At 41.7% G+C, this 25,445-nt stretch overlaps 1 protein-coding gene across 1 annotated transcript in view; it reads right to left on the bottom strand.

Annotated features, from left to right (window-relative positions):
- The window catches only part of TLK1 (tousled like kinase 1), a 72,560-nt gene extending 51,173 nt beyond the window's left edge, over positions 1 to 21,387 (bottom strand). The window contains exon 1 of the mRNA XM_063116402.1: positions 21,123 to 21,387. Within this exon, the coding sequence (XP_062972472.1) occupies positions 21,123 to 21,327 (205 nt within the window). The 5' untranslated portion in view covers positions 21,328 to 21,387. The remainder of the gene's footprint in view (positions 1 to 21,122) is intronic.
- Between the last annotated feature and the right edge of the window lie 4,058 nt (positions 21,388 to 25,445).

The raw sequence follows: 25,445 nt of genomic DNA, 5'->3' as shown, positions 1-25,445 counted from the left end.
TGGTACTGAAATTAGTGTACGTCTTACAATCGATGGCGTCTTACAATCAAAGAAATACGGTATTTCAAATGTTCAGTGGCAGCATCCAATTTTTATATATCTTGGTGGGGGGGGTCTAATTCTGCACATATACCTGAGTATCCAACTTTCTATTGTTTCTATTGATTTTAGTTTCATTCTGCTTATTGAGGCAGACCTTTGTATACACTCCTATTTTAATCTCTAAACAAATCCTGTTAATGAATAAATTGCCACACAGAAAATAGTTCATTCTTTTCAGGGTTGCCATCAACAGTTGGCACGGTTGGGCACCTGCTAAGGGTTTACACCCCAGCAGGGCCCAGTGATAAGATCCCCCTGGAGTTGCTCCTCCTCTTCCTCATTACAACCTGCTTATCCACCCACCTCTCACTCTGGCCCAGACAACAGCTCTGATGAGATTATGCCACTGGCTACTTGTTCACTGGCTTTCTGCCTGTCCCGCAAGCAAACAGTAGCAATGCTGAAAAAGAGGATAAGGAGCAATAACAGGTGGTGAGAAGGTCTTGCCCAAGGTCCCTCAAAAATCTGGAGTTAGCACAGATTCCTCTGAATCAGTAGCAAGACACAGAAAGAGGCAAGTTAACAGATATCAGCAGGCAAGCAATGCTTCCTAATGACTTTTTACTGGGCCCCAAATTTCTCCTCTAAATTTGTATGGCTGTTAAAGCTATTAAATCAATTTTATCAAGGATTCTCTTCAAAAAATTGGACACAACTCTTCTTGCAAACATAAATATACTACGTGTTGCAAGTAGATCTTTTCTGGCCTGTGATTTCTAAAGAAAAATTCATCTTGATTAGGTGAATGTTCTGAAGTTGTCCTATCTAGGTTTTCCTTCAGTAGTATTGCTATGTATTCTTAAACAGCCTTTTGTCTCAGTTGAAGATTACCTACATCTCATTTTGTGGTATTGCAAATATTCAATTTAAATACCGAGACCTGAAAATGGTTTCAATTCCTTAACCATATTCTAAGATACGAATACCATAAAGATGTTGTGCTAAAGGTAGGTGGAAGGGCCACCTAGTAATTGTCCATGGCAAAATTGCTATGTAGCATTCCCAAGGGAAATGTTTTGTTCCAGCAATACTATTTACTGTGAGGAATTAAAACCACTCTGCCTAAATCTCAAAAATGGCTCTCCAAAATGATGGTACATGAAAACAAGCCTAAAAGTATCACAAATCATGTACAACCTTACTACACATCATTTCCTGACTAGTTTTAGTATCTTTCTCAAATAATTTTATCTGAAACTCAGTAATTAATCCCAAACTATGGAATCATCTGCCAGAGCAGTAAGTTCAATGGAACTCTTTCTCTGCCCATTCCTTTTTCCCCTCACAACTTCTCCCACACTCTTCTCTGAGCCAAACAACAAGGACAGAAGTGAGCCTAGATTAACAGAGAGATGCAGGGCAGGGTTGATAAAAAGAAATCGATGAACAAAAAACAGGGTTTGGGGATTTTTTAAAAAAAATTAAATCAGATTCCAAAATTTTCTTAAAATAATTAGTAAAAACAGAGCCTAGGTCAAAGATATCATAATGAATACTAACTACAGCCTCCAATTATATTCTATGAATACGTTAAAAGCACTTTATGAAGATGGGAGATAACCTGATCAATCATATTCTGCACTGCAAGTGATGTACACAACTGCATTCTCTCGCTCGCTCGCTCTTTCAAGACCTTGCCTCTCTCTAAGTGCAAAGATAGAGAAAGTCAATGAATAGAGAATTTGGGGAGATGGAGTAGATCTGAAGGAGGAGGAGGAGTCTGGATAAATGCAAGGGATAGAGGAGGGGGATAGAAAGTGAAACCAATAGTTAACAGAACATACTCATGCAGACCTGACTCCTGAGGAAACTTCTGCTGCATGTATCCTCCACTGTAGAAAGGAAATAACTAGCATGGCAGCAAGAGGCCGTAAGAGACCCCATTTGGGAATATTTTGCGTCTGTACCCACCGTGGTTGAAATTGCCTAAAAAAATTTTTTTAAGTACTTTTCATTTATCTAAAAAACTGAAATAGTTAACCATTAAAAAATCTATGTGCATATTTTGTTAATGTTGTTTGTTGAAAAAGAAAACCTGAAATATAAACAATCTTATTACTAAAGTTTAGAAGCCTGTTTGGTGTTGATTCTGGCACATTATGACAAAAATATCATGATTTATTGAACAGTTGGAGCTGGTCCATCTCCAGAATCACTTCACAAGTTCATTCTGTTTTAGTACTAAAATGACCAAATTATCATCCCATTTTTTGATGAAAATTAATCTGAAAACAATTAAGAACAATTGCTTAATACCTACCTTCTAATGAAACCTACATCTCTAAATATCTATTAAGTTATAAACAATAATGCACTTCTACTAAAAATGATGATTAATAGAATTTTCCTCACTAGGGACTTAAGCAGTGATTTAAATCATTAAAAATGAGTCCTTAGAGAAGTGATTTAAACCATGATTTAAATCATGGTTTAAATCAATTTGATTTAAATCAAATGATCCCTACTGCAGGAAGAAAAATATTGGGTGGAAGAACGTTATTATTAGTATTTATATATTGATTTTCTGCCCACCAGGGCCGTCAAAGCAATGTACAATAAAATCACAACATGAAAACAAAATCAGAACATTCTTTTAAAAACAAGTTTCAACACATACAGCAGTCCTGCTTGCTGGAAGGGTTGCCCCACCCTGCCACTTGACTACAGTCTGTAGCAGCTACATTCCGGGGGGGTGGGGGGTGGAAGAGAGAGATGGGGCTGTTGCTATCACATGTAGTTCTGTAGTGGCAAGTGCCACGAAGAATAACTAGCCTTTAAAAGCAAAAACACATTTCAAGTCAGACACGCAATGGCAGGAAATAATTTGCCTCTTTGGTTTTCCACAATCTAACACTCCTGGTCTGATTCACTCTCTATTGCAATGTGTAAACAATGCACACCTAGCAAGGTGTGGAACAAGCCTTAAGCTTGGGCATCATCTTCTACCACACATAGAAATTCTAGTATTTTAGATTTTTACATCCTGCCTTTTTGCCAAAATGGCATTCAAGGAAGCTTACATAATTTTAAATACAAAAACAAAATTTACATAATTTTAAATACAAAACTATATTAAACAGCAAATATAGCAGTTAGAGAGAGAGAGGAGAGAGAGAACAAAGCTTCAAAGCAGCTAGCTGGTAAAATAGCCTAATATAGTGGTGGGAAAACTTCAGGCTTGTGGAATTTAGTTTGTTTTTTTAATAGAACTCCCAAGGTGTAACAAACAGAGCCAGGTGCAAAATGGGGGAGGGGGGGAAGATAATTACCCAGAATTGAGAAACAGAGTGCCACTGAGCACATGCTCGGCCCATAAATTTGTTTTTGTATCAGTGCAGTTTTCAGTGCTTTTATTATTATTAGCAAAACTTCACTCCTGGTCTCCATTTCCCCAGCCTTCTTCATTTCAACAGCCCAAAATATTGGCAGAGGGAGAGAATCTTTTCATTCTTGATGTTGCTAAACAATGGGAAGTCAGAAATCCTTCCCAATCTACGGTAAATCACCCCAAGGTCTACCAGCAGATCTATCTACTTTCTGCCCATTCCTGGCCTAAAAGCAGTGAAAAATACATATTCACTTTGCCCAATGCCTATAGCACCAGTTAAACATTCCACAGTTGAAAGCCTTATTCTCCACTGTGTAGCCATGTGATTAACCCCAAGGGTGGGGGCACTCAGATAAGGGCATCCTATAACCATCTCAGATGCTGGGCAGGTTCATGAAGACAGACCTTGTGGTACTTTAGCTCCCAATTATTCATGGTTCTACAGATCAAAACCAGAAACAGAATTGTGAGATCCAATGAAGGTATTTAAGCATTACTGAAATGTGCTAATTTACAACATTACAGTTAACCTAGCTGCCGTATTCTAAATGAGTTTAATTTTGTGAAGATTTTCCAAAGGCATAAGGATACCCCAGTTCATGCCACATGTTGTAAGGACATAAAAAGTGCCATGCTGCATCAGACCAAGGGTCCATCTAGTCCAGCTCTCTGTTCACACAGTGGCCAACTAGCTGTCGACCAGGGACCAATGGTGCAACAGCACCCTCCCACCCATGTTCCCCAGCAACCTTGGATACTGGAGATAGCATATAACCATCAGGGCTAGTAGCCATTGATAGCTTTCTCCTCCAGGAATTTATCCAACCCCCTTTTAAAGCCATCCAAATTGGTGGCCATCACTACATCTCATGGTAGTGAATTCCATAATTTAACTACACTACATATTTCTGCACAACAAGGACAATAAGAGGCTCAAGTCACTCATGCTACTTTCTTCCCTTGTAAGTAATATGTGAACTAGCGCATGTCCTAAAAGAGTTTTTACAGTCCTTTCTAATTGGTATGTCTTCTGCAGACTCCTTCAGCACTGGTATTAATGTGTGGTTGTTCACCTTTCACCTCCCCCCCCCCCCGATTAGGGAACATGGTCACATTTTCCTTTCTTTTTTTCTTTAAGAACTTAAGAAGTGCCCTTCTGGAGCAGACCGAGGGTCCATCTAGTCCAGCACTCTGTTCACATAGTGGCCAACCAGCTGTCGACCAGGGACCAACAAAGCAGGACATGGTGCAACAGCACCCTCCCACCCATGTTCCCCAGCAACCTCGGATAATGGAGGTAGCACATAACTATCAGGGCTAGTAGCCATTGATAGCTTTCTCCTCCAGGAATTTATCCAACCCCCTTTTAAAGCCATCCAAACTGGTGGCCATCACTACATCTCATGGTAGTGAATTCCATAATTTAACTATGCGCTCTATGAAGAAGTACTTCCTTTTATTTGTCCTGAATCTTCCACCAATCAGCTTCATGAGATGAACCCGGGTTCTGGTATTTTGAGAGAGGGAGAAAAATGTCTCCCTATCCACATTCTCCGTACCATCCATAACTTTGTACACCTCTTTCATGTCTCCCTTTAGCCTCCTTTTTTCCAAGCTAAACAATCCCAGTTGTTGTAACTTTCCTAGGGGAGATGCTCCAGCCCCTTAATCATTTTAGTTGCCCTTTTCTGCACTTTTAAACAGCTCTATGGTATCCTTTTTTGAGGTGTGGTGACCAGAACTATACACCTGATCACCCGTTTCTGGTGCACTAAACAACACAAGCACGCCTCATCCCTAGACTGTTCTCCATGACATGCAAATCTGAAACTGTGGGTTGTTGAGAAAGACACAACTCAGAGCTAGAACCCATGGCTTGTTCTTGGGTTCTAAGTTGTTTCTCCTTCAATACCCCAGAGCTCCAGGTTCACACAGCATGGAGAACAACCCCTAGGATGTGGGTAAGCAGTGAAAGTGGGTAAATGGTCAGGAGCCAGTAAATGGTCAGGAGCCAGTACACTCGCTCCCAAACAATCCATGGATAACAAATCATGGGTCCCAACTAACCTCCAAACTACAGTCAGCATACTGACTGTGGTTAGCAAAAAACAGGATGTGGTATACCCACATGCAGTAGGGGAAGAGGGAGCCCATGAGCCCAGAGAGGCACTTGACCAAACCATAATTTGACATTACACCTGAATTGAGTGGCTGTGTTTTATTACTTCAGGTGAAATCTAACTTATCTTATTATTATTGCTGCCATCTTTCTCCTGTTGCTTCCCCACTGTTGAATTTTAGATTGTAAGCACAATCCAGAGCACAAGGAACTATCTCTTGATTTGTTATTCTGTAAAGCATGTATACTGCTGGAACTATATAAAACAACAGCATTCAAAATACTAATCAACTTGCTATGTCAGAGGAGATCACAACAAAAGTGGACTTTGTGGAGCTTAAGAAAGCACATATAAAACTTCAGAAATGCTATATACTAACTTCACTGTTTGATGGCATTCAACATGAATATTGTTTTTAAAAGTTTGCATTTTAGAAAAGCAAGCTAACCTTCACACCATGAAATAAAATAACACACTTGTAGCCAACTATCACGAAGATGATAAATTCCTTTCACTGAAATTTACATTGGGCAATAGAGTTTAACGTGCTGACATCACAATGTTCTTTTATGACATTCATATCCTTTTATTCTTTCAGGACGCACCAAATATTTGCAGTAGTTGGAACTAGGCCTACTAAACAATCCACATACACTGTATCATTAAACAAGTAGCTAGCAGTAATAATGACCTTCAAAACAAACACATTTATTGTGGCATGAGCTTTGAAGGCTCCCCCCTGCAGTCCCCTACACATACATCAGATCTGCTCCAGACCCTCTAGAGCAGAGGGGGGGGCACATATAGAGATCTGCGAGGGGAGGAGGGAGCAGGAGAAGTCCTTTGTGCAAGCAGATGTCCATTCACGCCATGTTTAACCTATAGTCCTTAACATCTTAATTCTTCCACCGGGCCACTAAGTGTGTGCGTGTAAATACATACACACATGCAATGAGGCCAAAAACCCATTGAATACAAGATATAACACCAGGCCTGTTAAAGTAAGATGCAAAACACAAATGAAAAACAAAATTTAAACAAAAGCAAAGTCTAATTAATGTGGGTGTAAACTCATCCTCTTTAGCAACCCCTGAGTGATGAATAGCCATAGCAAGTTCAGTAATGTAACACTCAAATCTCAAGGAAGACAGTAACATTCTGTAGAGAGCTACACATTTGCAGGATTTGTAGACTAAATTCCACAATGTTAAAACTTCACAATTCATTCCAATTCAGCAATTTTCACATTAGTCTCCCTCCAGGAGAACATGAACAATTGTTACCATGCCAGATTTTTAAATAGAAAGAAACCTGATGGCTGTGCTACTTTCCTAGAGGAATATGCAAGCCTTTGAGTTATATAGAACTCTTTTGTGGAAGAGTAGCCAATTATCAAAAATAGTTTCAGATAAAAAAATCATTCAGATAGAAAGCTTTTTCTTCCTACTTTGGAATAGAAGAAACTCAGCACTGCTTGAAAGAAAAACAGCCAGGCCTGCTCTTATGCACCAAAGGGCAGCATGGCATGAACTCCCTAATCAGAGTTGCTAGATGCTGAGAGAAAAATCTAGTTCTATGGATGGCCATGCTACAACCTGCTGCGGCAGTGCAAGGAGAGGTGGGAATGCAAGTAGGCAGGGTAGAAGGGGAAAGCATGGAAATCCGGCTGGGCACCAGACAGGTGAGAGTGATGTGGCGTGGCTTGGGTGGGGTGATGGATCAAAGCAGGGATCAAAGCAGGGATTAGATCAGTGGTGATAAGGCAGAAGCAGAAGGTGGCAGGGAGGAACATGACGTAGCTGTGGCACAACGTTCGGCAACTTTTTCTGTCTGTCTTGTCTCCGCCAATCTCAACCGTTCCCCTGGCAGTGTCAAAAAATATCTTTTTGAGCGTGCAGAGGCAGCCACACAAGGGTTTTGCTGTACATCAGGTGCATCTCCATGAGGGACACCTGTGTCTGAGTTTTGGCTCCAGTCCTCCAAAGTTCTGCAGAGCTACAGCCCCTACCCACTTTTTTTAGTGTGTAGCGGCAGCTGCACAGGGTTTTCGCATCAGGTGCATCTTCACAAAAGACACTTGTGAGTTTGGGCTTTAGTCCTGCAAAGTTCCATGGAGTTACAGCCTGCCCCCTCCTTTTTTCTTTTCTGATCACATTTCCATGAAAAAAAGAAAGTCATGCGGTTAACCAACACAAAATTTGGATGCTCCCCATGAGAGGACCCTGCTTATAGAATTTCATCCCATTCCAGCGAACTGTCAAGGAGTTAGCACCCCCAACTCCCTTTTGGTGCACATGGGTGGAGAAAAGAGAATGGCTTTGAAAACCAGCTGGGAAGTGGGCAATGGTGGTGGGAGGAGGGGACAGAGCAGGAAGGAATGCCTTGAGAATCAGGGTGCCGCTGGTTGTGCGGGGAGGGCAGAAAAGCAGCTAACAATATGCTGATAACGGTGGAGGTCTGTCAGAGATAGGAGACAAGGGACAGAAGAATATGCCCCTATCACAGGACAGGCCAATCAGAGATGCAGGTGACGTAGTAGTGGCTCAAGGAACGACGGGATTTTTCCTTTTTCTATACACTGTGGGCAGGTTTGCACGTTGTTTTAACCCATGATGGTAGCTTATAAACCATCATGGCTTAAAGTGACATGTGAACCTGCCCACGGTGTACAGAAAGAAGAAAAATATGGTTTACACAATGAGGCCAAAAGAGTAGCCATGTAGCTAGCACAAGTATGCCGTGTAGTGGTCTGCAGGGAGGAGGAACAGGAGAAGTCCTTCGTGTGAGTGGATGTCCACTCACACCATGTTTAACAGGTAGTCCTTAACATCTTAATCCCTTATTATTGAAAACTGCCCTGAGGACACTTATCAGTTAAGTAGTATACATTTAATTAATTAATAAAAACATTATATTTGAATAATACAAAAAAACCTGATCAATATGTAACACTACAGTTGAATAATTCAAAGTGCTATTTTATGCTTTGCATAACCATATATATTAAACTCTAAAAACAGCAGACACTATTAAGTTTAATCTACAAGTCTGTTAACGTTTCCATTGCAGTGACAACCACGACATTCAAGTTGACAGAATTATGTATACGACATCTTTAAAAGAGGTTTCTGGGAATTAAAGGTGGAACAGGTCAGAGCAGGTGTGCCCATGATGAGATTAACTTGCCACAGATGGCAAGGTCTTTTCCCAGTAGTAATCACCATCACAATTATTAGCCTTCTTTTTCCCTATATTAAAAGGTTGATAAACTGCTCCTTTATGTTAACTGAAAGAAGATAAATGTAAACTAATGTAATAACACTACCTAAAGTCTGTAAGCAACCTAGAAACATCAAAACCATAAATACTGTGTATCCGAAACTCATCATATGTGTCTTCATTGAACTCTAAGATGTCTTGCAACCATTTCCATATAATTCTGCAAAATGGATTCTTGGTCTAGTATGCCTAAAAATATTCAAGTAAATGAAATGGCCACATATTGTGGAAGGAAAAGGAAAAACAAAAAACCAGAAGCTTAAAGTAAAGCAAATGCTGAGTACTTCATTCAGAATTTATAATGCCAATCTCAAGTGAAAGCTTAATTTAGATAGTTACATATCACTTGAGCAATATTAATCCAATTAACAAGTGACACGGGGTAATCTAAATGCTTCAACAGTTCAACACTGTTAAGGACACAATCCCCTATGCACTGCAACTTCATGGCTCGGAAACCCTAGAACTTAAGAGATTTCCGAGATTCCTACACCAGGCTGAAGCTGGCAGGGCAGGAGGAGTGACTGAGGTGATCCTTGCCTCCCTGTCCTCCAATCTCCTATATTTTCACTAGATGGGCATTTCAACCCCTTTAGTGAGGGCGCTTTGGAACGAGAGGGAAATAGGCTAGAGGAGGCTCAGGAGAAATCATGTCCTGGCATCTCCAAACTCATCCCCACCCACATGAACGCCCTGTTTCCTTTCTCCGAGGATGATTTTTTGACCTCAGAGAGGCAGCCCGCGCTGTTCTCTCCACACCAGCTGCAAGTGGGAGGATCTCCAACTCCCCCTTCTGATGTCGAAGCACTGTCTCCAACTTTGGAAGGGCGTTTCCAAGCCAAATTGCGGCTACTGGGATCAGACAAGGAAATTGGGTTAAATACAGAATCTGCCTCTGGAAGCGTTTCCTCCATCCATGGTTTCCTCCATCCATGATCATCAGTGGAAACAGTGGAGTCCTACTGGTGGAACTGAGGAAGAGACCATTTTTGTTGATTCCTCCCTTGCATTGAAGTCTTCTATTTCCCCCCTGAAATTTGCTCCATGGGGTTGAGTGACCCTCCAGAACAGTGGGAGAGCTGCAGAGGAAGGGGAAATCAGCAAAGATCACCTTCCTTCCTTCATGCTGGCAGGAATGTTCTAAGTAGAACTTCGCTCAAAGAAACCTCCCACTGGGAGAAAAGAAGCTGAATCTAACCCAATGATCCAGTTCACACAATCAAGTGTGGTGCAAATTGAACAGGATTTGAATATTCACTGCCCGGCTGCAGCTTGTAGTTTTGTGTGAACCTGGGTAGTGGGGGCTGTGCAAGGGTTAAACAAACCTCACATAATCCTGAAGTAGGCCATGGGTTGTGCAAGGGTTAAATAACCCATTTATTTAAGTAACCCATTTATTTAAATATCATTTAAATAAATCACATAACCCCCACTGCAGGGGTTCGCATGACCCAACAAGCTGTGGCTGGATGGTGAATATTCAAAATGTCTGGACGAATGCACTGGAGCCCATCATGGCTTAAATAATCCATAGAAGGCTGTTCAATCATGTAAATCGGATCATTGTGTTTAGCGTTTATAAAATATTATTTTGTTTCCATTACTCCCAAAGGCACAATAAACTGGACCCTAACTTTTGGCTACACACACACACACGCACACACAAACCACACACAGAAAAAACCCATGAATGCAACTCTCCTTCCATTCACAAAATGAAGAGTTAAGATCCAAGCCAAGATATCCATTACAAGACTCAAGTTTTTGTTTGTAATTTTAGTTATAATCATCTTTCATTTGTTATTGTATTGATAAATAAAATATTTTAGTAAGTTAACAATTACCAAAATAATAATAATAATAATCATGCAAGTCATGTTAGCTTTTATCCAACTTAACACCATGTGTAGTTCTGATTTAAAACAAAATTAGGACAAACCATAGTATTAGTAGAAATTTGTCACTCTTAATAAAAAAGCAGCCCTCAAAGAACTTCTGGAATCTTGTTCCTTCATTGAAATGATCCAGTGTCCATCCATATATAGCATATTCCTAAAAATATGGCTACTCTTCAGGGACATCTAAGGATTCTCAGCAGTTGGTTTCCTCTTGGCTCTAATCTTTCCCATGGCTTTTTTTCTCCTTGTCCTCTAGTCCTTCTATACTCTAATTCAACTCTCCCCAACCTGGTGCCCTCCAGATGTTTTAGACTGCAACTCCCATGATTCCTAATCCCTGGCCACGCTGGCAGGGGCAGATGGGAGTTGAAATACAAAACATTTGGTGGTCATCAGGTTGGGGAAAACTGCTCTAGTCTACGTGTATGCTGGCATATGCACCCATGTTGGCATTTCAAAGCTGACGGAATTCAATGGATAAGTTTAACAGAAGGTAATAAAATCTTATCAATTACAAGAATGGACTAATTTAAATCAAGGAAATTTAAACCAGCAAAAAAACAAAACAAGGCAGATTTAAATCATTTAGACTTAAGGTATTTAGGTATAGTTAGAAGATGGGGGATACTTGGCCCAGCAATACTACAAACGAGAAGGATCTTGGATTTGTTGTAGATCGCAAGCTGAATATGAGCCAACAGTGTGATATGGCTGCAAGAAAGGCAAATGCTATTTTGGGCTGCATTAATAGAAGTATAGCTTCCAAATCACGTGAGGTACTGGTTCATCTCTAATCGGCCCTGGTTAGGCCTCATCTAGAGTATTGCGTCCAGTTCTGGGCTCCACAATTCAAGAAGGACACAGACAAGCTGGAGCGTGTTCAGAGGAGGGCAACCAGGAAGATCAGGGGTCTGGAAACAAAGCCCTATGAAGAGAGACTGAAAGAACTGGGCATGTTTAGCCTGGAGAAGAGAAGATTAAGGGGAGACATGATAGCACTCTCCAAATACTTAAAAGGTTGTCACACAGAGGAGGGCCAGGATCTCTTCTCGATCCTCCCAGAGTGCAGGACACGGAATAACGGGCTCAAGTTAAAGGCAGCCAGATTCCAGCTGGACATCAGGAAAGACTTCCTGACTGTTAGAGCAGTACAACAATGGAATCAGTTACCTAGGAGGTTGTGGGCTCTCCCACACTAGAGTCATTCAAGAGGCAGCTGGACAAGCATCTGTCAGGGATGCTTTAGGGTAGATTCCTGCATTGAGCAGGGGGTTGGACTCGATGGCCTTGTAGGCCCCTTCCAACTCTGCTATTCTGTGATTCTATGATTCTATTTCCTTAACAAGCATGCATATTGCTTGTTCCTAAAATAATTAAAATATATTGGTTTGCAACTATTTAGAGACTTTATATCACCAAGGAGCATAATCCAAGCCCTTTGGACATGGAGCCTACATGCCTGTTGTACTGCTGAATTATGTCTGTTTAGGGACACATTTGTTTCAATCTCTGTACACATGCAAAGATACCAACACCAATCTGAAAACTAAGGATGCAGTCTTAGGCGTACTTATTTCTAAATAGCAACCCACTAAATAAAATGGAACTTACATTAAAATAAACATGTATAAGGTTGGGATAAGTATCTAGAATTGTGCAGAATAAAGGGATGGTACTGCATAAAATAAGTGCTTTTCCATAAAGATGAAAACTTAATGTCCATGATACGTGATTGGTAGTTAACCAGGCCTGCCCCTGCTTAGGTTCCGAGATCCGGCAAGATCGGGTGTGTTCAGGGTAGTATGGCTGTAGACTATTGGTAGTTAGTACTCATGATTTGAGAAGTGTCCACCTGAGCTCTGTAATGTGTCTTGAGATCATAAAATAGGAATACACGATCACCCATATCGGACCATTGGAGGAACCTGGTGGAGGTACAGAATAGCATCTCCTGGATTCTATCATGCGACAGCCTTCTCCAACTTGGCATCCTCCAGATGTTTTGAACTACAAGTTCCAACATTCCTGATTATTGGCCATGCTGTCTGGGACTCACAGTTGAATCCCAAAACATCTGGAGGGCACCAGATTGGGGATGAATGATCTGTGATCACGGGAGTGTACCAAAGTCCAGTGGGTTACCAAAAATACCTGGGTTACTGGATCACTTACTATACAACTTGAGGAGACAGATATTTTCTTTTACATAGAAACATGGCTTTTTTGATTGAGGGTCACAGCTTACATGTGAACATGAAATTTAATTCACACAAATAATTACCATGCATTGGTCATCAATCCCATCAATATACTAGCTATAAAAACAGCAGCACTCAGAAGACTGAAAACTTCTCAAGCCACTGACATTCAGATCATTTAGATTCTGTAACCAGTAATCATGTGCACATTTTGCTAGACCAAATCCACTTTAAGTTATGCTGACATGGTTCAGGTTTATTCCATGCACATTAATCAATATTTTGTATATATTGATTTTCCCCTGTAACGCTAAGTGAAAGATCCAATGCTGTCCTGCTGCTAACACTAGTTAAGTTGCACTAATAGAAAGCAACAAGAAAAAGGGTCAGGAAAAAATAATTTTAAAAATATATATATGCAATATGTATTTATTTATTTTAGTGCTCTTTACAGATCTAAACTCATTTTGGTCGCAATCCTATGTCAATAGTCAGCACCCTCCAAACTCGGAGACTACCAAATATCCAATGCAGGATGGCCGGATTGCAGAAGCAACCTTCGCCTCCACGCTCTAGCTGCCCCACATTTCTGTACTAGACATGTGATTTTACCCGTCTAGTAGTGGCACTTCAGAGGAGGGGTTGGGGCGGCCTCTGGATTCAGCATAAGGCAGCCACCCCAATCTAAGAATGCCCCTTTCCCCCATCTCCGCACTCCACTTACTGAGCACAGAGAGGTAGCTTGCGTGGTTCCCCCTGTGCCGGCTATGAAGGGGGAGGATAGCGTGGTTTTCTGGCTCTGACCTCGTACCCAGGACACAAACAATTTTACAAACGCCAAACAAAAAGTATTATGTTTCAATTTGTTTACTTATAAAATTATCATTAAATTTCAAGGTATTTAAATATACACAGTTAGCAAATTTGTAATTATTGTCCAAATAAACTATACTTTAACATTTTATATACCAAATATGATAATTATTTGAACACATCATGTTATACATAATACATTTTAGGAATTTTAGTGGGTAGTCCCTGCAACAACTGAATCATACTAAACCTCAGAAGCAGCAGAAAAAGTTGAGGCAGAAGAAGAGTGGTGTACAGCATCTGTTCCTGCTTGTAAGAAATTGGTTGAGGTGTAGGGAAACCTGGTCTTAAGAGGAAGTTACTGGCCTGGTTTGCATAACTACTGTGGTTTAAACAACACTCAAATAATCCAACAACAAGTCATGGGTTATTTGAGGGTTGTTTCCCTCTCAAACAAACCATGCCACCCAGGTTTGGATGACACAGCAAGCCGCGCCTGGGTGGATAATTAGGCAAATGGCAGCCAGAACATACCAACATGTGCCGTGCCTGGTTTAAGTTGAGGTGATTGGGCAAACTGGGCCATTGAGAACTAATTTAGCTGGGGGAAATCTCTTACCATTTTGGAATGGTAACAAAGTATATTTCATTTAAGAACCTTTAAGCAATGAAAACCTATTATCTGAACATTGACTTTTTATTCTCTTGTTTATTAAGGGGAATTATTTACATTCTAATTTTTATTCATTTTGAAGAGTGATCTCTAGTGATGGTGTCAGTCCCATGCCTACAAAATAGGAAAAAGGCTACAGAGTTTCTTTAAAGCAGTGGTTCTCAACCTTCCTAATGCCGTGATCCTTTAATACAGTTCCTCATGTTGTGGTGACCCCCAACCATAAAATTATTTTTGTTCTTCTCTATACGATCCATTGTCATGGGATGGTTTGCTAATGAAAATAATACATAACAATAGCTTTAATAATACAAAAGATGATACATGACATAGTTCAGTCAATACAGTTTCCGAAGACCATCGGAAATATGTATTTTCCGATGGTCTTAGGCGACCCCTGTGAAAGGGTCATTCGACCCCCAAAGGGGTCCTGACCCACAGGTTGAGAACCGCTGCTTTAAAGTATGGAGGGTTTATTTTGGTGACAAGAGTTGTCAGATTTTATAGCTGAGGAATCATTCCCTAATAGTGAATTATAACTGGGAACTTTATTAAAACCTGTGGCACTAAGTCCATAAACCCAAGCTTTTTTTAATGTAAAAAAATAAATTGGTGGGATCACCTACAGGTTAAATCTCATGTGGTGATAGTGCCAGGATAACATTCAGTGTTTTTGTCACATATGGATTTTGGAACTATACTCATTGGCTGCCACAGCATCTAACCAGAACAAAACCCAAAGTATCAAGAAAGAACATTTCTTCGTATATGGCAACTAGTTAGAAAACTGAGCATGACTTGAGGCATTCTTAAATATCTGTCAGTAAAAGATACATTACATCAATAATTTTAATAAAGAACGGGGAAAATAACTATGCTGGGAATCTCACAGAGAGGATTAAAAAGCCATCTGTCAGGTATGCTTTAAGGTGTATTCCTGCATTGAACAGGGGGTTAGACTTGATGGCCTTATAGGCCTCTTCCAATTCTACTATTCTATGAATATCATTGCCCCTACCCAAACCCTGTGGCTTTAGCATTTCCAAATATTTTACATCTCTAAGTCTTTCTATTACTTAGTTTTTTGAAATCCTTTTGGGGGAGTAAAGTCTGGGTAGCAATATATGAACAAACATTTTATTCATCATTCTAAATAGGTGGAAATTGGGGTTTTCCTGTGTTTTTCCAGGTTTTTCCTGAGCCTTCTCATCTCTAAGTAGGGGAATATAGCACTACCCAGCTGTAAGACACCACACAGCAGGGGTCACCAACCTTTTCTGAAGCCACAGGCACATTTGGAAATTTTGGGAACTGCTGTGGGCACCACCACAAAATGGCTCCAATGGCATATGGAACTAGTCATATAATGTCTGTCTGGGGGACTGGCTAGTCAAGAGGGGGCAAGAAAGAGAAATAGTGAGCCTGGAAAAGAGGAAGAAATGGAAGAGTTGCTTCCTGGCCCACCCAATCTTCTTCCATCCACACAATCTTCTTCCGTTTCTTCCCCTTTGAGCGCTCTCTCGCTCTCGCTCTCCACTCCCAGCCTCTAGCCTCACTATTGCTCTCCCTCAACACCTTTCCTCGCTATTTCTTTCCCTTCTCTAACCCTAGCCTTCTTCTTTCTCTTCCTTCCTAGCCCCTAGCATCCCTATTTCTCTCCCCCAACACACACACACACACACACACACACACCTCTTTAGCTTGCTGTCCCCCCTCCACCTCGCTACTTCTTTCTGCCAGCTGAATAGCTGATCAAGAACAATACGTAAAACCTGGCACCCTAACGTTTTTCAATTATTTTATTTTTTTAAGGGGGCAGGGAGTGCCCTTGTTTATTAACCCTTAATTCCTCTGCAACTTCATTTTATTGCAGAGGAATATACTTTTCAAAACAAAACAGTAGAACTCAATTGACATAGATGGTCAGTTTTTCAACAAGTAGACAATCTATGTGTGATACTAGTATTTAGTATTCTTTTAGTATTCCAAAATACTTTCTTGCCTCAGTAATTGAAATCAAATGGATTACAGAGTGTTGTGGATAAAAAATAACTCATTAAAACTAAGGGAATTAGTTTCTTGACTTATTATGGTAACTTTAGAGAGGAGAAATAAATCAAGTTCTGGAAAAGTATGTTTAGATGTGTCTCTTGTTCACTAGGGGAGTCTAAAATGTAACCCTACATTGTACTTTTAAAAAAGTGGGATAAGGTGAACTTTTCCTCTAACAATGTTTCTCAAGTTTCCAGAGAAAAGCCAAGCAATTTAGTCCGCACATCATCCACACATTCTCACTGTGGTTTATCATGACATCTGAACCTGACACTCTGGGTTATTCATACACTGAATCCGGTTCACATGCTCAAAACAATGTAGAGCACAATTTGCTGAATAATTATTGTGTTGTCCGAATCCATGCAACATGTCTTGTTGGAGGATTAAACAACCCTCAAATAACCCATGGGCTGTTTAACCCTCCAAGTCATGCCACCTAGGTTCAGATGACACGATAAGCCATGGCCAGGCGGTGATCATGCAAATGTGCTCGGCCCATGTCGCAGCTCACAAGAAGTCATGGTAATTTGTTTAAGCCACAGTGCCTTGCTTTGATCATGTGAACCAGCCCAATGAAACAACCCAGAGAAGAAAAAGCATGCTGGCTTCTTCACTACTTGCCCATTTCCAGTTCATTAAAATAGTCTCTGTCCCTAGGTTGTTCTCCATGATGTCTGAAACCAGAACTTTGGGTTAAGGGAGAAACAACCCAGAGTTATAACCCAAGAACAAATCATGGGTTATGACAGGGTTCCAGGTTTCAATGTCATGGAAAACAACCCAGAGACGCAGCATCCCTGGGCTGTTTGGTGCACTAGAAACAGGCAAAAAGTTGGGAGCCAGCATGCTTTCTCCCAAACAAGCCATGTTTAACAAACCATGGGTTGTTTCATAGCGCAAACCATTGGCAGTATCTAATGCTGCTTGCATGCCAGTGAAACCCATTGCTAGTGCAAGCTAGCAGTTCTTAAAGCAACTGGAAACAAATAGAAACACTCATTTCCAGAAAGAAGCAGAGCTTGCAGAAGGGAGCTCCACTGTTCTGTTTCAAAACCAGAAATGAGAGTTCCCGCTCATTTCCAGGGTTGCTTTAGAAAGCACTTACTCCCCATTGCACTAACAGTGAGCCCTGCTAGCGCAACAGAACGAGTGAAGCACAACAGCATTATTAGATACTGCCCCAAGTCTCAGTATCTTAACGTTTTCAAACTGTTGCCTCAACTGTTCATGGAGGAAAGTCAAAGACTTTGAAAAGCTGTATTATTATTTATTTCATAACACTGTATATGTTAAAGTTGTCTATATTGAAAGTTGGAAATCAAGGGTCTGTTCATTTCCAGTTCCCCAAACCAAGACTATAACTGGATCATAGTTGCCCATGTTCACTTGACACACACTTGATGCTAGGCACTTTTAATAACAGTAAAATATGTTTCTAGCGAAGAAACTAACGTAAATTTGCATATTTGTTTGCATGTAAATATAAATTATGTCACACAAGGGATGGTATTACTTGCTAACGGACATATTATGATGTCACTTCCACTGTAAAATGAGTGGCAGCTCTTACAACGTTTTGGAGATAGGAGTTACCTGCTGCTGACACTCTCAGGTAAACGTAAACAGGATTGCAGCCTTAACAGAGAGAGATTAAATCCCACTGAAACTAATGGGATTAACATGTATCAGACTACTATATAAGAAGAGCACCTACCAACTGCATTCCCATAAGTGCATATTAAACAAAATGCACAAAGTATATAAATTTTACCTGAGATCCTTGTGATATAGGGTGGAATACAAATGTTTTAATAAATATATATTAGTCAATTCAAATAGTAGATTCTAGCAGTTGAATCTTGTTGCTCTGTCTTCATTATGATTACAATAAGCAACTCCATCTTGAGCTGTGGGTCTACATATTCTCAGATTATTGAACAATGGTGTCAGTTCAGACACTACTTATTCTTATCAAAAGCTGAAGACTTCCAAGATTAGTTTCAATTATAAGAAAACATTTACCTCTGTATCTTATGAGGCATTTCATTTTCAAGAATATATTCTTCTACTGAGAAACACGTGAAGCCCCTTCTTAGTGAGCAGCATCTTCCAAACTAGATGGATCAAGTGCACTCCAAAGAAATGACAAGTGTCTATATTCAAAGATAGTCCTTTCAAATGACAACTGAGGCTTAGAAAACGAAATAGTCTGAACATACATTGAGATCCTTTGTCCTTTGCTGCCACATTCCTTTACTATCAATGTATTTTTCTAGTGATATTAAAAGTCAAACTGGAAAGTTTGGAAGGCTTATTGCCTGTACCCAATATACACACAACCAGAATGAACTACACTGATTTACAATTATGCTTCCAACTCTAAGTACTGTACAGTAATCTTTTTAGGGTTTACAGTTTAAATCACACTCAAAACAGACATGGAGGGAGAATATACAGCATCATAACCACTTTTGAAGGTTGCATGAGGTTGGATTAAAGTTTTCATGTGTCATGCAAATTCTCTTCATATTACTGAGTTAGTATTTCTAGTTCCCCATGCCAGAAGATAAAATAAAATCCTAATGAGTTGTCTTCTAGAAGAATATCAAGAACTATGATGACCTTAAAAGTTGAATTAACAAATCTAGAGACTGACACCTTTACACAGTAAATATTAAGTAGAACAGATTGCCATTTAAAAGCATATATAACTTCTGTACTGCAAACTAGAAAAAGCAGTCAGAAAACAAACATTTTCTGTTTATTTAAATAGAGCATTATTCTATTTATTAAAATTTTCAGGCAATGTTAACAAAAGGTTTAAGTTAAATTTCTATGGTATAGTCTAAAAATAAGGTTTGATACAATATTAAAGACTGAGTATAATACACTCTACTGATGTTAAGCAATTATCCAACTGAGAGCTCAATAAACTTCGTTCAAACTGATAAATACAATGCTTTCTTCTCCTCAGAGAATTTTCCAAAAGAAACAGCCAAGAACAAAATGCCTGCCACTTCAGTGTTTTAACATATGCCATAAATCCAACCATTTCAGGTATTTTCTAGAACGCTTTTATGCCAATCTGGGCTTGCTATTGTCAGCTTCCTATCTAGGAACGTGTGCAAAAGTGACAAGGAGTGATGCAAGTCTGAGTACTGGAATGGAGAAAGAGGGCATACACTCCCATTATACATTTCCATGGTTCTAAACACTTTTAATCAAGTCTTTAAGGATCTTCACTGATTAATACCAAAAGGGTTTCTTTATAAGAACAATGTCTTCTGAATTGGAAAAATCTAATTTCTCAAAAACATTATAACATTTATAAGATTGAAAGTTTTTGTGTTTCCTAAGAATTGCTAAAAAAAATTACTTAACACATAATGCAAACAAAAGCAAGAACCATTCAATACAACAGTCAGAGAGCCATAACATTCCAAAAATCATGAATATGCAATATTCATTCTTCCAGAATACCATATGTTGTTGTATTAAAGTTCCCCTCTAACCCTTGCTAACCATAATTTTAAGTCAAATAAAAGAGCATTAATCATTTCATAAGCTGTATAATTGCTACATCTTGTGGCAACACAGTTTAATGCAAGGAACAAGGGGGGAAATAGACAAACAATAAAAAAGACTTGTTTGCACATAACCTTCATACAGATATTCCCTGCAAACACCCACAACACCCTGCTCTCTCACTGTCGTTCTAATACAAGAGGGGTGGGGGAAGGAGAAGGGGGAGGGAAGAGGGGGCGAATCATCCAAGATGCGATGGAGGAAAAGGAGAAAGTTGCAGTCATTCTGTGCTGGCTTTTAACGTGTCTCCGTCACTTTAGTCGGAAACCAATGGCAGAAGAAAGTGTCTTTCTTGTATCAATAAGTGCCTCGATCTTTGTCTCTTCTCCACCATCCTACACCTCCATGATGCCCAAACGACTCGACCCTTTTTCATTTAAGCAACAGCCACGTTCATCATCATAATCACCATCAGCCAGAAAAAAAAAAAAAAAAGAGCACCCACTTCTCCCTCTCCCCACTTTACAATATAAAAGAAAGAATTAACTATCAGGAAAAGGGGGAAGAAACATGCAAAATCTTTCCATTAAAAAAAATCCATTTAAAAACAAAGAGCAGAAAGATATCGATTTCAGACATTTATACCGGGGATTAGTCAAAGAACTGTGGAACCATTAAAATCAACCCCCTCCAGCAGCTATTGAAAGTGAGGGGGTGGGAGGAATTAAGACGACATTTTAGAGGGGGGTGGGTGTCTCGAATAAATAGCTAGATTAGGGTTGGGCTGCTTGAGGCTGCTGTGGGTTTTTGTGTTTTTTTTAAGGTCCCTCACTGGGGGAGGGGGAGCCGTCTAGACCGTCCACAGTCGGATGTAGAAGGGAAGGAAGACATGTCTTGTCTCCTTTCCCGTGCCCTCCCCGCGCACTCGGCCCCGCAAGCCTGGGACTGGCCTCAGGCGGTGGCGGCGCGGCGGCTGCCGAACCTGCCGCTGCTGCCATTGACACGGCCGTGCCCCTCCCTCCCCAAGGGCCCATTCCCCCACCACACCAGTCAGTCATCTTCTCCTTCCTCACCTCCCCTTCTCCGCCGGGGAAGCAGAGACGAAGCGTTTCCCCCTCCCTCGCCATTTACCTTCCTTGAGCGCCGTGTTGTTATGGAGCAGGGAGGCCGCCGCTGAGGCCGCCACGGCCGCTGCCGCCGCCGCCGCTGCTGCTGCTGCTGCCGCTGCCGCCGCCGCAGCCGCCGCGGAGCAGCCCTGCAGGCTCGGTGGGGACGTGGAGAGCCGGGACCAAGATGGCGGCCCCTCCAAACTTCCACTGCTACTTTGGACACTCATCAAGCTACTTTCCTGGAGCCCGGCGGCAGCCGCCGGGGGCAGCAGCACTTGGGGGAGAGGAAGAGGCGGCGCGGCGGCGGAGGGACAACCAGCAACGCCGCCGCCGCCCGCGCCGTGGTCATTGCCGGGGGTGGGGCGGAGGAAAAGGGGAGCAGCGACCCCAGGCGCGGGAACACGACGGAAGGGGTGGGGGGTGCGGAGAGGCCGCCGTGGGTTTGGGAAAGAGGAGGCGAGGGGGCTCCCGCTCCCTCCGAGCGGGCGACGGGGGAGAAGCCGCGGCTCAGGCCGGAGCAACCTGCCCACACCTCTGCACTGCGTCGCCTCCGAGCAGTCGCCAATGCTAAAGACGGAGGAAATCCTCTCCCTCAGCCTAACCTTCTCCCCTGCTAGGGAGCGGGCGGCTGGGAGGGGTCATGCGCAGACACTATCGCAAGCTGGCAAATGATGAGGGAGCGACGCCGACGCTGCCGCTGCTGCGCATCACAGCCCGCCTGGGAGAAGGAAGGCACACGCAGCCGGCATGGGCACCTGCTCCTCCTCCCGCCTCTCCACACAGCAGGCCGCCGGCGACGCGCCCTCTTTGGCCTCGTTGAGAGTACCTCAGGCGCTTACATCATGCGCTCCCACACAGCCCTCCCTGGTTGTGACACCTCGCGGCTCCCTCCCACCGCACATTATATGTATATGTTTGTCGGGGGGGGGCGGGGAGATACACATACACACACACACAGAGCAATATACGCCCTCAACGGAAGCCTCTTTATGCTGGGCGCACATGCGGATTCCATCATTATATTGTAGGCATGTTTCCGAACCAACCTCTTAGTCAACTTGGAAACTGCTCTCAGAAGATGTGGTCGTGGTCATAGGGTCAGGTGGGGTTTCAGGACTGCAATACTAAGCACAGGTAAGGCACAATCCTATGCATGTTTAGACAGGAAAAAAAATCTATAACTCCTGGCTGGAGAGTGCTGGGAAGTGTAGGGCTTTTTCTTGTTTTTTGGTCTAAGCATACATAGGATTGAGCCCTAGTAGGTTGTAAATGCCACTGAAAAGTGAGGCTTGCTTCCAAATAAACATACAGGAGTGGGGAAATTGTGGCCCTCCAGATGTTGGATTCCCAGACCATGGTTGGCTACGATATGTGGGTCCAATAGGACTTGGAGACCAGCAAAGACTGTTTCTTTCTTGCTAACCACATTGTATCTCCAAACTCTTTCTCTAGCTGCCATTCAAATAGATGGGTCCTAGACACCAATCAGAATAGACTGTTGAAAAAATACCTTAGAAAATACTGCCCACTACGAAACATCATCAGCAAGCAATGACGTACAAAAGAGTTGCCATTTCATGATACATAACCCAGAAGTGGATGTATTGGATCACACACAATTGACAGTCCGTGTGTGTGTGTGTGTGTGTGTGTGTGTGTGTGTTGTTAGTTTTCTGAGTTACACTTTACTCTCCACCCCACCATATCCGGCAGTGGGGGGGGATGGGAATGAAAGGGAGTGACTGGTTAGTTCCCATCTTGCTGGAGTCAAAGCAAGTCAAACCTAATCCAATCCTCCCTTTCTAGCTCTTCTTCAGAAAGGCTTTAAAGATGCAGAAAAGAGCAACCAAAATGATCAGAGGACTTGAGCAACTCCTCTATGAGGAAAGGTTACAATGTAGGGGGCAATTTAGCTTTTCTTTTTAGTGTGGCTAACAAGGGACATGATAGAGATGAATAGCATTATGCATGGTGTGGAGAACATGGATAAGGAGAAGTTGTTCTCCCTCTCTCATCATACTAAGACCTGTAATCATCTAATGAATCTGAATAGTGGGAGATTCCTAATCACAGCCAAAGGAAGTACTTCTTCATTCAGTGCGTAGTATGGAATACATTATCATGATGGCCACAACTTGGATCGTTTCAAAAGGAAATTAGAAAAGTAATGGAGGACAATGGTATTACTGGCTGCTAATCATGATTACTATGTACTACCTCAGGTATCACAGGCAGTATGCCTCTGAATACCAGTTGCTGAGGAACACAAGCAGAAGGGTGCTGTTGTATGCATGTAAACCTATCGCTGTCCCAAAGGCATCTGGATGGTGTCTGTGGGAACACAATGCTTGACTAGATATACCTTTGATCTGATCCAGGATGGCCCATTTTATGATTTTTATGAGTAGATTCTTCAGTTCCATCCTGCTTCTCGTTGAGCAAGATGATAGTTAGGTCTGAGGCTTCCCCTTCCCCTTTCCCTCATTTCATTCTTGGCATCAACCTATCTATATTAATGTGGAATATGTCAGACTGATAGCATTATGAAGGAGAATGTAGCCCTATTAGGTGGTGCTAGATAAAGGCTGAAGGGCAACGAGGGTCCTCCTTGGTAAGTAGCTTGCTCTTCCACCCACCCATTACTAAAAGGGTGCTGAACGTAAGGGCCAAATTTGGTCCTCCTGGGATCTCAATCTGGCCCTCCAGAGATCCCAAACTGGCCCCACCCTCTTTCCCATAACCATCGATGGTTTGGTGCAGTTTTTCCCCCCATTCTAAGAGAATAAAATACCTGTCCTAAGGCTTAGTTACTGGCAGAAAGGCATTAAACTAAACTATGCTGGTATTATTATTTTTTTGTATTTCCAACTCTACCCTGTTTGCCTTTTGTCTCCCGCCCACCACTGGAATGTGGCTCCAAAAGCTTCTCTGAAATGGAATTCAGCCCTCAACTTGAAAGAGGTTATGCACGTCTGCTTTTCTTGAACAGCGGTTACTTGAACTGAAGGCACTTTTAACATACGAATTATAGAGCTCCATTATACCTAACTGGAAATGAAAATAAGGGTGCAACGCTAAGCAATGCTTACTTGAAAATAGGCTAAAAAAAAAATCAACAAGACTTTCTTCAGCAAAAATATATCTAGGATGTCTGAACAAAGATGTCTGAACAAAGCCCTATACACATATAACTCTATGTGCATAGGCTCTATACACCCAGACAGGAACCCTGTCTTTCCTAGAATTTCCATTCAAGCAGAAAAGTCCATGCATGATAGCCAGGAGTGCCCTTTTACCAGCTTTGTCTGGTCCATGAGCTACAACCATTCCTGGATAAGGATAATTGGGCCATGATGTCCCGTGCTCTGGTAACTTCCCAATTGGATTACTATAATGTGTTATACGTTGGACTAGCCCCAAAGATGACCAGGAAGTTTCAATTAGTGCAGATGCAGCTTGTAGAATGTTAATAGCTGCAACCAGAGGGGATCATATTACACTAATTCTAAGAGAGCTGCACTGGTTACCTATTTGCTTCTAAGCCCAATTCATGAAGCTGCTTTGACCTTTAAAGCTCCAAACGGCTTGGGACCCAAACTTCTGAAAGTACCCTATACCTGCCTGCTGGAGAAGGTCCTCTCAAAGTACCTTCCATAAGTTATGTGTTAACAAGGGAGAGAGCCTTCTCTAAGATTTATAAGACAAGCATTTTATCGTAAGCTCACTACCACCCACTTATGGATGTGCACACATTCTTTAGACAATGTTGTCTGCCTCCCGCACACCTCCTGTTCCTTCCATTCTTTTTTCCATCACAAAGTAGACCCCTTTTAATCCATTTTTTTAAAGGAATGCACTGTGACCTCTTGCTGTGTTCAGGAAAAGTGGTGTGATAAAAACAGTCCCTGAATGGGCCACGCGGTGTTTGTTTACTTCCTCTATCCCCTCTGGAAAGAAAGAGGAAGTAATGAGGGACAAAAGCAGGGGTGGAGAAGCAACAGTAGGGAAACACATACCCACCCACCCCCGTGTGATGACACTCTCTGTCTGTTAAACTCCCTCCAAATAGAAATGTGACTGCCTATGACTTTACTATCTTTTTGGTGCCTAGGTGAATGTTTTTTGTTTGTCAGGACATTTTAGCTAGCATTTTAGTTTGTCCTTTTATATTTTACTGCCTTTTAATTTCTTTTATGATGGCGTTCTTGTTTTGTTTTCATCGTAGAATTATATGATGATTTTGGAGTTTTGTTTTCTACACTGCCAAAATATCTTTGGGTGAAGGGTGGTTTAACGATCTAACAACAACAGTGCAGCAGAACGTCCAGAGATCAGGGTGGGACCA

This window comes from Elgaria multicarinata, chromosome 2, assembly GCF_023053635.1.
Source record: "Elgaria multicarinata webbii isolate HBS135686 ecotype San Diego chromosome 2, rElgMul1.1.pri, whole genome shotgun sequence".
Lineage (NCBI taxonomy): Eukaryota > Metazoa > Chordata > Lepidosauria > Squamata > Anguidae > Elgaria > Elgaria multicarinata.
This window is presented reverse-complemented; position numbering and strand designations above follow the sequence as displayed.